Source organism: Octopus bimaculoides, chromosome 2 (genome assembly GCF_001194135.2).
Source record: "Octopus bimaculoides isolate UCB-OBI-ISO-001 chromosome 2, ASM119413v2, whole genome shotgun sequence".
In the NCBI taxonomy this organism is placed as follows: Eukaryota; Metazoa; Mollusca; class Cephalopoda; order Octopoda; family Octopodidae; genus Octopus; species Octopus bimaculoides.
In genome coordinates this window covers 128524022-128526268 of record NC_068982.1, presented here as the reverse complement: position 1 = coordinate 128526268, position 2247 = coordinate 128524022, and the positions used below count along the sequence as shown (strand labels likewise).

The window sequence follows — 2247 nt, the reverse complement described above, 5'->3', positions numbered from 1 at the left end:
ATATGCACATACACACAAGCATATATATATATATATATATGCACATACAACATAGTGCATGCATATATATATATATGTATGTGTGTTTGTGTGTGTGTGTGTGTGTGTGTGTGTGTGTGTGTGCATATTTGGATAAATCTGCAGAGCATTGATCAAAATTTGTTGTGGTATTTGGTTCATTCCTTCATGCTCTGAATACACATCCTCTATTCACCCATGCCCCTCGTCAACTCTGCATGTCAATCCGCCACTTCAAGGTTGACCAAATATGTACCTATCTTGTACTTAGGTCAATATAATTGACTATGCTCTTGAAGATGGTGTCCTAGCTTGCCCACAATTCTATGGCTGAAACCAGTTCAAGAATACAATATTCTAAATACACACGCACTTTAACAAAGAGCAAGTACTTGAGATGATGACGTGGGCTTACAGCTGTGTTTGCCATCTTGTTTGAATTTAGATGATGCTCTTTCACTTCTGTTGTTTGACTTACCTATTATTTTACATCACTAAACTGGTTCACCCACCACTGTTGGTATGTATACAGTGCACATCTGCACCAGATGAGATTATTAATAGCATCCACAAAATGTGAAACTGATAAAAAAATTGGCAAAGTGCTAGAAAGAAATTGGTAAAGTGCAGTATTTGGTTATGCCTATTTATGTTTTGGCTCCGAGTTCTGCTAGATCAAATTGACCTTTTATTCATTTAAGGGTCACTAGAATAAATGCCAGTCAAGCACTGGGGTATTCATTTAATCAATTTTAATCTTTCTTTCCAAATGCAGGACCCATGTTTATCATTCGCAATGCTGGTTAGATAGCAGTATAAGTACCATGCAAGTTAAATGGCAACAAACTTTGTCTGACCACATTCTAATTCCACCAATGTTATCACTGCCTTTGGGTTTTAAATACTTGATATCTACTTGATGCAATATAATTGACTACATCTCTCCTTAGCAAATTTGTGGTTTTGTGCCAATATGAAAAAAAGCAATCACTCTATTAATATCCGCACCATTTCACAGGTATTACAGTGAGCCATGTAACAATTCCACGAGGAAAAGGTATTTACAGCATTCAGTCGCAGTATTTTATAGTAATGCATTTATATATATGTTTAACATCTATCAGCTATTGTTATCAGCTTATGTTTTATGAATATATATTGAGCTAGGTTCTAATTCACTAACCACAAAATTAATAGCATACATTTTATAGCTTGATATGTCTAGGATGCTATTATATGGGGCTATTAATTACAAAGTCGACTTCAAAATAGTAACATGCATGACAGTACATACAACTCGAAATTAAGTTAGGATGCATGGTATAAACAAACTTACTATATCATTTACAATAGTATTTCTAATTTTAGAAATTTTAGTGATATAATAAGAGTATGCATGATTTTCTTTTGTATGGAATCATCTTGAGAATGAGTAGTGGTTCAAAATATCTTCAAACTGAAGATACATGAAGCCTTCACTTATTGTTTTTTAGTTTAGATCTATGTTTATTCTTGATGTTGCTGCAAAATTCTGATAGTAATACAGACTGAAGTAACTGTTGTATTTATTTCTGAATCAAAACAAAATATGAATTGTTGAATAAAACGAAATCAATACATTCTCAGTAACAATTAACAATTATTATAGTGTATACTATTTTGAATTAAACATTTGAATGCTAATTCTATAAATATCATAAAAGTAGTATTAACACTAAATAAATAACTTTTATCTAAAATCCTGACTATATTCTTTTTCTTAATACATGAAATATGTGCACCACTTCAAACAATCTAGACATACATATATGTGTGTGTGTGTGTGTGTGTGTGTGTGTGTGTGTGTGTGTATGTAACTGTGGGTGCGTGTGCGTGTGTGTGAGTGTGGCTGTGCATGTGCATATGTGTGTGTGTGTGTATTTGTGTATATGTATATGTATATATATATATATATACATATATATATATACATATATATATATATATATATGATTATATATGTATGTGTATATATATATGTATGTATATATACATATACATAGGCATAGGAGTGGCTGTGTGGTAAGTAGCTTGCTTACGAACCACATGGTTCTGGGTTCCGTACTACTGTGTGGCACCTTGGGCAAGTGTCTTCTACTATAGCCTCAGGAAACTGAAAGAATCCCATCGTATATATGTATATGTATGTGTGTATATATGTTTGTGTGTCTGTGTTTGTCCCCCCCCCCC

At 33.0% G+C, this 2247-nt stretch overlaps 1 protein-coding gene across 1 annotated transcript in view; it reads left to right on the top strand.

Annotated features, from left to right (window-relative positions):
• LOC106877301 (titin) overlaps positions 1 to 2247 on the top strand; it is a gene marked incomplete at its 3' end in the record, with an annotated part of 606785 nt that overhangs the window by 521910 nt on the left and 82628 nt on the right. Inside the window, exon 305 of the mRNA XM_052965881.1 lies at positions 1037 to 1075. Coding sequence (XP_052821841.1) covers positions 1037 to 1075 — 39 coding nt within the window. The remainder of the gene's footprint in view (positions 1 to 1036; positions 1076 to 2247) is intronic.